Genomic DNA, 13,628 nt, shown 5'->3' with positions numbered 1-13,628 from the left:
GTTCCAGAAAAATTAAGTGGCTTGTCCAAGGTCAATAGTTACAAGCAGACTCTGGGAATGGAGCCGAGACTAGCTGAGTCCTAGGTCACTGCATCACTTTACCTCCTTGAATATTAGCTATGGGATACTTTCAGGGACTAGAGGCTCTTGTCGTGTTCTGACTCCACTTCCTGGTGATGCTTGAGTGGCATGATAGCAAGGAATTAAGATTTAGAGCCTTGGTAATCAAAGCAACAAATATTTTTTCACAAGTCGTTGCTCTTAGAAGCAGTAATATAGTAATCCTATGGACAGAGCTCTTAAATTCTTTAAATATCTTCATGTAGATTATTTGGTTTAATCCTTGCTATAGCTGAAATCGCAAGGTCAATAAGAGGCACATTTTCTTTTTTACAGAGAAAAGGGAAGTTCAGAGTATTGATTAGCTGGCTCATAAGCAAAGAAGTTTGCTAATAAGTGGTATAGTTAAGGGCTAGAAGCACCCTGGGCTCTGATAACATGAAATATTATGGACTTTCATGTTAGGGCCAATGAAAAAGCCTGCAAATAGATACTAGTCATTTATTTTGGACTTTGATATATCCTGCTGTGGCATTTCCTCTTGCCATGACAATGGGCTAGTTGGAATGTGCCAAATTGAAGGTCTTTAATGAGTACCTGGTGCTAACAGCTTTTAAAATTCAACTGTTGTAATACTTAGAATACATTTTCTTTAGGAGAAAGCAGAAATTTAAAGCCTTAGCAGCTTGGTCTATTGGCTACAGCTCCAGAATTGGAGTTCAGAGAATTCCACTAATTCAAGATATGATTTGTCACTCAGCAACCACCACCTCGCTATGTGAGGCCACTCACTCAACTTTTCTTGAGGTTTAGCAATTTAGAACTGAAATAATAGCTGGATTGTCCCACAGTGTCCTTAGCTGTTAAACTAAGGGATTGACCCAGATATAATTTCAGTTCTAAATTTTTCAGTTCTAAAATTTTGTGATTCTCAGAAAAACAAAACCACCTTTAAATATGCTCATTCTTTAGAAAAACCTATTAATGAGAGTGGGGATATGAAAAATCAATATGTGCAAATCAAACATCAATATGATATGTGCAAATCATCCCTTGGGCATACCTCCAAAGCTTCTGATTCAGTTGATCTGTGGTGAAATCTGGATACTGGTAGTTTTAAAAGCTTCTCAGTTGATTTGAATAAGCAGCTAGTATTGAGAACCACTGGATCAATATTTTGATAGAGTATCTACCACTGAATTGGTTTTTTGATAGACCCCCAAACTCATGTTCATGTATCTCATTAGTCTTTGAGAAATAACCTGACGATATGAAAGTTTTTTTTGGCCAGGCGTGGTGGCTCATGCCTGTAATCCCAGCACTTTGAGAGGCCAAGGTGGGTGGATCATGAAGTCAGGAGTTCGAGACCAACCTGGCCAACATGGTGAATCCCCATCTCTACTAAAAATACAAAAATTAGCTGGGCGTGGTGGTGCATGCCTGTAATCCCAGCTACTCAGGAGACTGAGACAGGAGAATTGCTTGAACCCGGGAAGCGGAGGTTGCAGTGAGCCGAGATCATGCCATTGCACTCCAGCCTGGACAACAAGAGCGAAACTCCGTCTCAAAAAAAAAAAAAAAGTTATTTTTATTTCATTTTTTACCAAGAATTCTGTCTCAGCCGAGCGCGGTGGCTCGTGCCTGTAATCCGAGCACTTCAGGAGGCCAAGGCAGGTGGATCTCTTGAAGTCAGGAGTTCGAGACCAACCTGGCCAACATGGTGAATCCCCATCTCTACTAAAAATACAAAAATTAGCTGGGCGTGGTGGTGCATGCCTGTAATCCCAGCTACTTGGGAGGCTGAGGCAGGAGAATCTCTTGAACCTGGAAGGCAGAGGTCGCAGTGAGGCAAGATCATGCCGTTGCTCTCCAGCCTAGGTGACAGAGCGAGACTCACTGTCTCAAAAAAAAAAAAAAAGAAAAAAAGAATGTAATCTTCCTTTGATAGCAAAGTTACTTAACATAGTTTTATCCTTTAACCCATATTTAGTGCTCACTGGAGCACAGTGTTGTCTTAGATACTATAAAAAATTTTAAAAAGTAGAAATAATTGATTCTGTCCTTTGGGAATATAAGAAACAACCAAATAATACAGTGATCTTTTTTACTGATAGGAAAAAACAAAGTGAGCATAGTACTGTGTAAATCAAAGCAAGATAAACATTAATGGGAAGGAGAGTAGTCAGAGTAGTCTTCTTGAAGGAGGTGATCTATAAAGAGGGATGGTAGAGAGAGCATAGAGGGCTCCAAGACAGTGGGAAATGCTGTGAGAAAAGGTCAGGAGGCCAAAATTAACAAGATGCTTGTTGAGAAATGATACCAGCTTGGTTGAACTTGAAAGCCAGCAATGGAGATTTCTTAGAGGTCAGTGGGAAAGGAAAAGTTAAATGGGAGAGATGTTTCATAATCAATGATGACTCTATAACCAACCAGTCCAACTTCAACTTACAACATGTTGCATTCCTGAAAACGTTACCTTACAATGCCGTATGACATAAAATTAAATAGAATTGGGAGACAGGAAGGGAGAGTCTGTTGCTGACTGTCTTCACATCTTTATGCACATTGTTTTATCTCTATCTCATAAAATTAGAGTTGGACTAGATGACTTCAAGGGTTTTTTTTTTTCCAACTCTTAAAAATTTACTTGATTCAGCCTTTCAGCACCTTTATGAGGTTCCTCAGTAATATTCACTGTATTCTGATTGCTTAAATTGAGTCCATGCCGTTAGTCCTAGGCAAATGTCCCTCTAGTTGTTTAATATTGATTGGCTACCCACAGTGGGACTCTTAGATTAAGCACACAAAATGGGCTCTGCCCTTTAGGAGTTTTTATTTACCCAAGAGCGGGAATGTGGGTCAGACCTATTTGCATCTCGCTGACTTGGAATCCCATCCAAACACCTCTTGGGAAAACCAGCGCTTTGGGTGGCAATGCTGTAATGTGGTGAAAGAACTCGAACTGAGAACTGGAAAACCTGGTTTTTAGCCCTGACTCACTGTGTGAGTCTCAGAAGCCGATCATTTGTCAAATTCCTTGAAACCCTTCTGGCAACCAATTTTTTGTATCTAACAGGAAAACCTGAAGCCAAAAGACTCTAGTTTGAATTTTAACTCTGGGTGTACAGGGATAAATCACTTGCCGTCTTTGAGCACCGATTTTTCTCAACGTAATGAGCATAATTATACCTACTTTGCAGTAAGTTGGAAGGGTTAAAAGAGATGGCTGTCAAAGTGTCCAGCAAGGCGGACCTGGCATGGAGTAGCCACTAAAATGTTAGCTGAACTGGAATGAAAAATGCAATCTTCCTTAGAAAGATGTGAAGATTCAGGGCTAAACATCTTGCTGTTCCTATGGATGCACAAATGCATGAGTTTTGATGTTGCTGCTGTTGTTTTTAACAACAGCAAAGTGATTCCAATGCGCTGCTTTGGTCTTTAGACTTTGAAGTTAACATTTTAACACTGACATGCTGTAAGACAGTTTTCGGATAGTGACTGTTATGTGTATGTGTGTGTAAATAGGAATCTAAAACACTCTTTCAGTACCCCCTTCCCATATCGATGCCTTTGCAATTAAGTTTATTGAGATTCACATGTCAGAGGAAATACATTCTCACAACCTTTCTTCCCACCACCTCTTTTGCAGTAAGGCATTAATTTACTTACCAACATTTGATTAAACTCTTAAGGTTCAACCCTAGGAGGAGGTGGCGGTGGACAAAGGATTATTGTCATTCATCATCAACACATTTTAGTCTTCCCCTCGAGTTGCCTATGAAGGATTAGCATTTCCCTGAAAGGAGGAGGACAGAATAAATTGCGTCTACCGCCAAAGAACTGCCAGCTCCTTTCAGCTGGGGGCACATACCGGGAGCTTTTCCCATATTAGTCAGCTTTATCTCAACTTTTGGGCAGTGCCTACATCTGAATTTCATGGGTTTCAGGGTCAGTCAAAACAGAATTGTAGGGCTGTTGAGGTCAGAGGCCACCTCTGTCAAAGGGTAGTGACCTTAACAGCAAGAGGTAGCCAGTCTCCTCCATGCTCCCTCCTCCCCCACCCCAGTGACTTCATTCTAGTGAATGCTTGGCTCATTGCACGCCCCCCTGCAGAGCTTTTTTTTCGACCTGGTAATAAAAATCCTCTGTGACCTGGTATTTTTTTTTCATTATTATTGATTTTCTTTTATTCCTGTTTCTCTATAGAATAACCAAATCTTGGTCATACATAATGCACTGGTTTGTATGTACGTTGGGAAATGACAGAGGGAAAGGTAGTCTGCTATTTATTTACAGTGAGCAGAATGCCACCTCTGGTTTAGGGGAAGATCTGGTGCCCAGCTTAGAAACTGCCTGCATTTTGTGAGCACAAAAATTTCCCAAAACTTCTGAAACTCTCTTCCACCCCAGTAAGTTCTATTACCACAGTCAAGGTTGATTTTTAAAACTGCAGAACTGCTCAGGAGAGGGGAATGGAAATTGGGATAGGGGTGGGAGGGTGGGAAGAAAAGTAGGAAGGAGGAAGAGTGTGCTTTGGTAGAAAAAGCACAGACAGGCTCTGGAGTAGTATTTCTTTTATTGTGTTTTAAAAATTAATATGTAGCGAGAGACAGAGTCTCACTGTGTTGCCATGGTCTTAAACTCCTGGCCTCAAGTGATCCTTTCTCCTTGGCCTCCCAAAGTGCTGTGATTATAGGTGTGAGCCACTGTGCCTGGAGTAATTTTCAGATCCCAGCTCTGCCCCTTAAACTATAACCTTCAGCAAGGCATTAAGCTGCTCGTAGTCTCCATTTCTTCACCTGTAAACAGAAGCGATTATGCCACTGGTGTTGCAGGGAACTTGTGAGAAGCAGACATGGCGAGTCTAATGTGCCTGGTACAGAGAAGACTTCAATAAATGGGAGACTCCGTGGATTAAGGCAGATCTATTTCAGAAATGTGCCCCTGAGTGTGAGGTGAGGAAAGAGTGTAGCAGACTTCTCATTTAAAGATCATCCTTCTGCCTCAACTATATTTTGGTTCTTAAGACATCTTGCAGTTTATTGTTTCTGAGAGGTATAGCATATGCCAAGACCTTCTGGATACCGTCCCTCACAGGGGCACAGTTTGATAGTTCCTTGAGAATTCACTCTTTTAAACTTCACTCAGAGGCTTTTCTTTTCTAGGAGAAGACATAAATACCAAGTATCAGCACTTCAACTCTTTCTAAGGCTGATTCTCTTACCCCTGCTGTCGTGGTCAGACCTCATTATTTTTCATAATAGATTTTAAACAGCTGGTTTTAGCTCTTGAGGCATTTATGATGAGAAAGGGAGGCATCTAACTGGGGAGTCCTATTTCTCCCGCCCACCATCTCTCTTCACCCACACTCCTTTCCTAGCAACAGCTCTTTCTTCATCTCTTGTGGCCCACGTCTTCCGTCCCACCTACACCAGCAGCAGCAAAATATGGGGGTGAGAGGGCGGCGGCAGAGTTGGGGGAGGTTGAGACATAAGAGGGGGATTGGGGGAAGAGCTTCAGGGAGGAGGCTGGTGAAGCACAAAAGGTTCTGACCTCCTTGGAACAAGAGGAAGCCCCAAGCACTGTGTCCAAGCTGGCTTAGCTTGGGAGGCTGCCAAGGAACTGAAGCAGAGAAGTTCCAGGTTAGAAGGGCAGGCGGCAAAGTGGTAGGGAGGTGGAGGTAGCTGAAGGGAGAACAGAACAGCGCAGTTTAGGGAAAGGTTTGTCAGCTAAGGGAAAACTATGCACGGTGTACGTTACTGTGGAGTGCCAGTACTTGCACAGAGCATGGTTCTCCACTCTGGACAAACAATGCTGCAAAAGAGAAACTTGGGCCACATGTTCAGGGAATAGTAGTAGTCCCTGAAGGTTAGAACTTGAGGGTGGAAAGGATCGTGTTTCTCAACCTTGACTGCATATTCAATCACCTGAGGAGCTTAGGAAAATACTGATGCCTGGGTCACGTTCCAAGTCACTATTCATTGTGGGTGGGACATATACATCAGTATTTTTGTCTTTATTAATTTATTGAGACAGGTCTCTGTCCCCCAGCCTGAAGTGCAGTGGCCCATTCATAGCTCACTGTAAGCCCAAATATCCGGTCTCAAGTGATCCTCCCACCTCAGCCTCCTGAGTAGCTAGGACTGCAGGTATGTGTCACCACACCTGGCTAATTTTTAAATTTTTTGTAGGGATAGGGTCTCACTATATTGCCCAGGCTGGTCTCAAAGTCCTGAGCTCGAGCTCAAGTGATCTACCCACCTCGGCCTCCCAGAATGCTGGGGTACAGGTGTGAGCCACCATGCCCGGCCTTAATTGTTTTCTAATCTTGCAAGTCTGCCTTTAAGCAGTGCAAGAGGTTGGAACAAAATAGCTGTTTGTTTTTGCTATCTTTCCTTCTCTAGATTCACTTCAGACATTTTGACTTTAAAGCAAATATTAAGGCCAGTTTTGAAGAGAGAGGAAAATTGCCAAACACTGCTCTCCAGAGTTGTGCAAGGGAGGATGGGGTTGGACTCATGAGCCTCACTCTGTGTTATAGCACCAGCTGGTGGAGCCAGTGCCTTCTCTCCTGTGGCTGCCTCCCTGAATCACTGCCCAGCTGCCAGTCTTCTCCGTTTTTTGTTTTCCCTAAAGGGCCCGTCCATCCTCCTCATCCAGCTCTGCCAGCCCTGGTCCATCAGTGCAGACTGTAAGTTGGAATGTCATAATCATGTAACACACCTGCTTGAGGTCCAGAGTGGGGAGGTGAACCGTTCAAGGTCACATGGCAGTTTCCACAATTTCCCCTCCCCCATTTGGGTTGGCCTTACTCCATGGCAAACATTTTGGGTTGGTCTGTGCCTGGGTTTCAGTCTCAGAGGGGCCACAAATTCTCTTTCTACCCAGAGCTGGGGTGTACTAGAGGCCTGACAAAAAACACAGCAGGATGGAATCTGAGGACACCAGAGGCCTGCAATGTGGGTGAGCCATCCTGGCTGCTCTTCATAACTTCAGCCAGTTTCAAGCTGGCAGAGTTCTTTTCAGAAAAAGTCCTAAGAGGGGAGGGTCCCTTTATTGCCAACACTCTTCTGTTCTTCCCCTGACAAGTGACTGGCCCCACTCCCAGCTGCCAACCTTGCCCGAATTTCCTGTTCTGGTGACTGGGAGCTATCAGAGGGAAAGAAGGTGCATTTGAGTCATGTGCTCACAGCAGCTGTCGTCTTTTCCTATTCAGATCTTTCCCGGTTCCAAAGTTTAAAGTTTTAAAACAATTGGGACCATAGGTACTACTCGGCTCCCAAGAGGTAGGCACCTTGTGCTCTGGAGAGGAGGCCCAGTGGCCTTTTGCCTTCATCTGAAGCTGCCTTCTTTTCCAGGGTCTTGGTTGTGCTGTGAAAGGGAGGCACACATTTTCTTCCTTGCAAAGTTCCTGAGGTGACCTGTTCTATGGGCTTCAGACCCTTGTTGATTATGACTCGTTTTGCCTAAAGATTTGTGCAGTTAATGAGCTTGTGGCTGTTATGTGTAAGTGGGTGTCCTATGCTGTTGTTACCTGACTAAAGAATTTGGTGGTTACTTTTTTGTGCTTAGTAAGTCAAAAGTCTGACTTCCTACACCCTTTCATTTATTTAGGGAGCTCTGGCTTTGAATTGTAAGAGAGACTGGTCTGGTCACTCTCAGGTTTATTTTTTGCAGTGACTAAATCTGAAATTTCATTCTTCCTTTTCCTTACTTTCCTTATATGAAAGCCAATTAATGGATTGTGGACAAAAGATCAAACTAATTGACCATCAGAAAGTGAAATTCAACATCTGCTTTCTTTTTGTGGAACAACATAGCTAAATATAAGGGGATGTTCTGTATTTAATTTTAATCTTAAAAATCATGTTCAGGTATAAATATATTACGTAATAGCAAGTAAGAACTTGGCTTTAAATATAAATCTTTCAAAATGCAAATTGAATTGTCAAGTTCTCACGCCTTTTAGTTAATATACTCACTACTCCCATTTCTGGAGATCTGTGGTTCTGAACTTCTCATAGATCCTAGACTCTTAATGTTTGAGAAAAACACCATCATTGTACTTTGATACCCCACTCCTCTCAACCCCAGAATAAAAATAGTGCTGGAGAAGAATTTGTTAATACTTATTAAGTATTCAGTAATGTTACTGTTCTGTTCCAGAAGTTTATTAGCATTTAAAGCACTGCACTTTGAAATATCTTTACACCCAGTGATCATTAAAGCATAATGAACTAAGTACCAAGGGACCTCTTAGGGTATTGGTATCGAAGAATAGTATTCCCTATAAGAGCTGAAAGGTTCCTGCCTTTGGGTGACACTAACCACTGTGCAAACTTAGGACACATCTCTGTGTGTAGAAGAACTGTTCCCCTACAAACCTCTATCAGACTGTAGGTACTATTTTTACTTAATCATTATTCAAGGACAGGATGTGTGGTTTATACATATTTTAATTATTATATGACAAGATGATGGGGAACTGGATAAACACAGCCATATAAGACTACTTAGTTTTTCCCTGCCTACTTACACCGTAAGTATTCACAATGTTATTTATACACACACACACACACACACACACACACACACAGGTCATGTCAAATGAAAAGTCAGAAGAAAGCAGGTCATTTCAATATTTTTTATTTGAGTGTGAAACCATTCATATCTTGCACAACTGTACAGATAAAACTATTTCCATTTTAGCTGTAGACACAATTATCACACTGAGTGGTGTGATCAAAGATTTTATTTACAGAACAATTGCTAAAACATCCGATGTCATATTTCCATTTATTTCTTACCCATAGGGTAATAGGTCCACCATAATTGCTTGGTGCATTTTATAATACAGAAAGAAAACCTATATTAATCTCTAACAAACCTCACAAATTACTACAAATCTGACAGAAAAATGCCTACAAAAAAATTCTCCAAAAGTACAATACATTTTTATTTCCACACATACACAATATAGTATAGGCTCAAAGGCACAGCTTTGAATTTTTTTCTATCAAAGTGTCGGATATTATTATAGTTTTATGAAGGAACCATGAAAGTCACTTTCACACTTGGTGCTTGGTAAGTTAAAGTTTGTTCCATCCAGTTTCACAAAGTTAACACAGCAGAGCTGAGTGTGATACTCAATGCCATAAATCCACATTCTCATAGAACTTAAAAAAAAAAAAAAACCTTCCTGCCTTTTGCTGACACTAGCCATTGTGCAAACTTAAGACAAATCCTTGTATGTAGAAGAACCAGTCTCCTACAAACCTCAATCAACTTAAGGCAATACAGAACAGACCTCTTCCTTCCCTCAAGACAGTGCTTACATTCCAAGACAATGCAGGTACTGTGACAGATGTGGGTCATGACAGAAAATCTAGAGTTTCCAGATAGCTCCCCATTTAGCCCTGGTGCTCCAGGAAGCAGTGATGATACCACCAGGAAGAAGGGATGTGCAGAACACGTCTGAGGGCTGTTTCTTGTACAGTACGATGACAGACAGATGGCAAGGTGAATGCTCTTGGTAAATTATGTGCCCATCCAAGAACACAAACCACATTCTGTCTCCAGTATCCATCCTTCAAGACTAAAGAGATTTTTGTCAACAGGAAAATCAGTAGCTTACTAGAAGTGGTTGCCAACACAAAGCAAAGTCATGGAACAGAGGGAAAAGGCACAGAATGGCCTGCCCGAGATAGTGCTCTATAGAAACAGTCAAGTCTGGCTTGGCTACAGAAACCCAATCCTGCTGACTTTTAGTAAGTCCTGTTTCTGAACTAAAGTTTATTCATCCCACATTGAATCCCATCCTCATGTTCATTAGGAAAATGGACACTTAGGAATAGCCCATGAGTTACAATGTATAGAGATAAAGTCTTCTGGGGGATGGGTGTTGGGTTTATTATTATTAATAATTATTATTAATATTAAATATGGATGCCTATGATAGCAGTCATTTAGCCCATCCTGTAGAGGCCTCTCCGTTGATGTAAGCAAAGCCAGGAAAGTGTTGCATGTGCTCATACTCAGAATTCCTGCGCGTTGTCAGGGGTGTATACATGTCACTAGAGTTTCCGTACCTCGTGGAATGCACAGACGGGCTTGTGTAGCACGTGTTGGCGGAGGGCACCTCTGGCCAGCGGGGAGTGACTGGGGTAGGATGCAGTCTGGGAGTACTGCTCATCAAACAAGGTTCCATCCGGGAGGTGGGGCTATTAAAAGGGTACTTGTTGAGGGGAAAGAAATTCCACAAAGTAAAAATTAGCTTGAAGTTGCGTATACACAATATCAGTCATGTTTATAGTTTAAGTTAAATTTCTTAAGATGCTATTAATGAGAGTTGATGGAGAGGAATCACTGAACTTCTGCAAGATTGAATCTTGGTCTTAGGGAATTCAACAGGAGAAATGCAAAAGATTTCATAGCCTGAGTTGGGCTGGTGTTTACTCATGCGGTTATACTGGCTTTCTGTTCCTAATCTACAATATCTTGGGAAGTCAAACCCAAAATGAGAAACAGCCACACCAGGAATACAGAAAAGTATGTGTGTGTCACACACACAAATACACTAGAAACTGCATGTCCAGATAAATAAATATGGATGTACAGATGGATGGTAGTGAGTTTTATTGTTAGTTATGGAGATGTGATAGGTCCTAGTCCATCAACCCAAGAGCATAACACTGCCAAGTAAAATACAATGACGTTATTAAAAATAACATTTTACAGTTGAATTCAATTATAAACTTCAGCCTAAAAGCAGGCTTTTGAAGAGGAAGCAAGTCAACAATTTCAAAGGTTATTATTAGTGCCTATCATTTAGAGAATGTCTTTCTTTTTGGCTCACATTTGCTGAACTACTGGAAGATACACGAATAGGAATTGGACTTGGTGTGAATGTGGAGGAAGGAGTCAAGAGAAACCAATTGAGAGCAGCGGGGAGGGGAGCTTTTGTGCAGGTCAGAGGAACAGGTGTTAGTAGCTACAAGAAGAGGGGAAGTAGTTCTAGAAAGGATTAGGAGTAAGAGAAGTGCTTCTGAAGTGCTTCTTCTTTTACATTCTTTTCTGTTACCAAGACAGCTATGCAAATACGCCCCTGTCAGTAGGATCAGAGGGGAGGAAGGAGAGGAGCTATGGGCTCCCTTTGAGAGCTCCCAGTCAGCACTGTGCTGTCTGCAGGCCAGTCAGCACAAAGATTTCTTTGCTGTGCTGAGGGATACCCCACCAAGGACAGGAGCCAATCAACAAGGATGGCCAGAGCAGCGAGGAGGAGAGTGTGTGAATGTATGAATTCTTCTGCTCCCCATCTGTCTTCCCTGACAGTTGGAAAGTGGAGCCCCAGGGGATTAGGTGGGAGGCTGCCTCCTATGAGGGAGACAGACAGGCTGAAGCCTAGACAGCAGGGAGAAGGGGCTATGACAACAATGGCTGCTCCCTGGAGTCTAGGTGGCTACAGGGAACTGCTTTTCCTCTGTGAGTGAGAGGCTAAGGAGAGCTGGGGCAGGTGCTTAGGCCTGAAGCATGCAAAGAGAACCAGCAATTCAGAGGTCAAGAAAGAGGGATCCTAATTCGAGTAGCGAGGGACTTTTCCCCCTACATAGGATGGCATGCCTCACATAGCAAAAGTACAGCCACTTCACAACCAAAAGAACAGTTAGAAAAGACGGAGAAGGGCGTAGGTGGTGTCTGGGAACTCAAGGGAGAAGGCACCAAGGGCTGTTGCCAAGGAGACCATGGACAGCACGCCAAGGCTTTCCTAATCCCAAATCAGATCAGAAACACTGGCACATACCCCTGTGCTCTGCATCATGGGAACCTACAGGATGCTGTTTGTGTGGCAGCAGTGGTGGACTCAGGCCTGCACAGTGGGATTCTAGCACAGGAACCGCTCTAAATCCCAGTGAGACCATAGTAAGATTGGGCCCTGTCCAAAAAAAACAAGATCCCAGGTATATTAAACAGATAACATTAGAAACTATTACTACAAAACGATCCTTTTTCAGAAAGGTTGCTTGCCCCACCTGATCTTCTCTCAAGTGAACTCCTGGGTGTCACCTCACCTCCTGGTGCTCTTCCTGGCACAGAGGCCTCCCTTCTGGTCCCATGGCATGCCAAGCTGGTTCCAACTCAGGGAATTCTGTCCTACCTGTTCCTTCTACCTAGAACCTTCTCTACCACCCCTACCCCTGGTTCCTGCCATACCTGCCATTTTGTCATTCTTTAGATCTCAGCTTAAATGTCACCTCCTCAGAGAGACTTTTCTGGAATCCTATCTCAAGAACCTAAACACCCCAGCCTGTGCCTCTTGGGCTGGGGCCTTACCATCCTGCCTGGCAGCTAGCTAGGTCTTTCTTTTGGCTTATATTCATATACTCCTGATGGGGCTTTGCTGTGTTCAACATCATGTTCCCAACATCTGGCATGGTGCCTAGCACCTAGCAGGTGCTAAATAATAGTTGACAAATGAACATTGGGACATTACTACTAGAACGAATTTTAGGAATCCTGTGATCCAACCCCATGTTGTACAGATGAGAAAGCCAGGCCCCATGAGATCACATGTCCTGCCCAAAGTCACACAGCAAGCTAGTGGAAGAGCTGGCATAGAAACCCAGTTGGGGAGCATGCGTTCCCCACATTGATATGACCGTCCCAAAGGAGGCTGACCTGCCACTGCCAAGTTACCCAGGAGAGCACTCCCTTTTTGGAGGCCAGCCCATTAGACTTTAATCCCTCTGCTCCTCTTCCTTCTCTAAGCTCCCTTTTCCCCGACAGAGCTCTGGGGCCTTAGAATTCTCACCTAGCCTCAGCTTGCTGGTTCCGACAGAGTCCGCCTTGCCTTGGCTTGTGTAGGTAAAATATCACAGAATGGACTTGGGCTCTTTCCCACAGAACCCGAGAGTGTGGCTTTTGTGCCTAGTCAAGGACCCTCGACACAGCTGTGCTCAGAAGTTGTGTCATACACTCAAAAGAGTAATTGCCTGGAAACAAGACTGGCTCAAAATATCTCTAATGTGACAATAAAATTCTGTTACCACAGAATCCAGCATGGAAAATTCTGTCCTGTTAGGTCAGCTAATTGCAAATGAGTCAGTGACTCGTTTTCCCTGTAGTGAAGAGACCATTGAAAGGCCAGTTAGCTGAAGTGCTCACTGCCTTGGCTTGGTCATTAACATGACCAATGAAGCTTCTGTTTAGTCTGGTGGGAGTGGCAGAGGCTGGCCCATGGCACCCGCCTCACCTCTCACACTTTACATCCGGTTTCATGCAGGGTCCTTAAACACGCTGGGCACAAACTCCGGGGTCCAGAGATCTCTGTCTGGAATAAGGCACTTTTTGTTGAGGGCCCGTAACAGGAAGTTACTATTCTCTGGATTAAATCATATGCTGTTGCTACTGATTTTAAAAAGGACATAAGTCACCAGTTTACCACCCCTTGAGAGGAGTGTATGAGGGGTGCCTGTGTGCACGTGTGTGTGCCTGCACACACAGTCCAACGTTCATCAGATGCCTATGGCATAAGCCCATCTCAGCTATGATTGACTCTTGTCTCTTTGGAA

General features: G+C 43.2%; 1 protein-coding gene and 1 long non-coding RNA gene across 2 annotated transcripts in view; one reads left to right on the top strand and one right to left on the bottom strand.

Moving 5' to 3' along the window:
* Positions 1-13,628, top strand: part of LOC105507126 — a 276,554-nt gene that overhangs the window by 2,619 nt on the left and 260,307 nt on the right. The window lies entirely within an intron of this gene.
* The window catches only part of RFX4 (regulatory factor X, 4 (influences HLA class II expression)), a 163,198-nt gene continuing 158,263 nt past the window's right edge, over positions 8,694-13,628 (bottom strand). Inside the window, exon 17 of the mRNA XM_011937009.1 lies at positions 8,694-10,294. Within this exon, the coding sequence (XP_011792399.1) occupies positions 10,022-10,294 (273 nt within the window). The 3' untranslated portion in view covers positions 8,694-10,021. The remainder of the gene's footprint in view (positions 10,295-13,628) is intronic.

Source organism: Colobus angolensis, unplaced genomic scaffold (assembly GCF_000951035.1).
Source record: "Colobus angolensis palliatus isolate OR3802 unplaced genomic scaffold, Cang.pa_1.0 Scaffold10, whole genome shotgun sequence".
Taxonomy (NCBI): domain Eukaryota; kingdom Metazoa; phylum Chordata; class Mammalia; order Primates; family Cercopithecidae; genus Colobus; species Colobus angolensis.
Note: the sequence above shows the minus strand (reverse complement) of the source record. Positions and strands in the feature narration are given on the sequence as shown.